Here is a 365-nt window from a genome sequence, read left to right on the forward strand (position 1 = left end):
CCTGGAACTCAAGGTCTCTCTCCCATCCGTCTGACCTCCCTCTTCTCCATCTCTGTCTGCCCCCTTCTCTCCCTCTCCGCCTTCTTGGTCCACAGCCCTCCCTCTCCCCATCTCGAAGTCTCCCCCTTTTTACCCTCTCTCATAGGGCACTGTCCAGGCCTGGGCACCTCCAGGGCCAGCTGGGCAGGGGGCACCACCCCCTTAGCCCCCAAGATCTGTCCCCCCAAACCCTGGCCCCGTAACAGGGGTTTGATAAGTGGTGGGACCAGAGCTCAAGGGTTAGGAAAATGGAGAAAGGGACTATTTCAGGCATGTGCCAGGCTGTGGGGCAGTCTGGTCTGCACTGGCCACACCCAGTGAGTGAG

The 365-nt window shown here is 60.3% G+C and overlaps 1 protein-coding gene across 1 annotated transcript in view; it reads right to left on the reverse strand.

The window, feature by feature from the left end:
• Positions 1 to 111, reverse strand: part of PLXND1 (plexin D1) — a 73,135-nt gene extending 73,024 nt beyond the window's left edge. The window contains exon 1 of the mRNA XM_015560347.1: positions 36 to 111. Coding sequence (XP_015415833.1) covers positions 36 to 111 — 76 coding nt within the window. The remainder of the gene's footprint in view (positions 1 to 35) is intronic.
• Between the last annotated feature and the right edge of the window lie 254 nt (positions 112 to 365).

The sequence above is a fragment of the Myotis davidii genome, unplaced genomic scaffold (assembly GCF_000327345.1).
Source record: "Myotis davidii unplaced genomic scaffold, ASM32734v1 scaffold73, whole genome shotgun sequence".
Classification (NCBI taxonomy): domain Eukaryota; kingdom Metazoa; phylum Chordata; class Mammalia; order Chiroptera; family Vespertilionidae; genus Myotis; species Myotis davidii.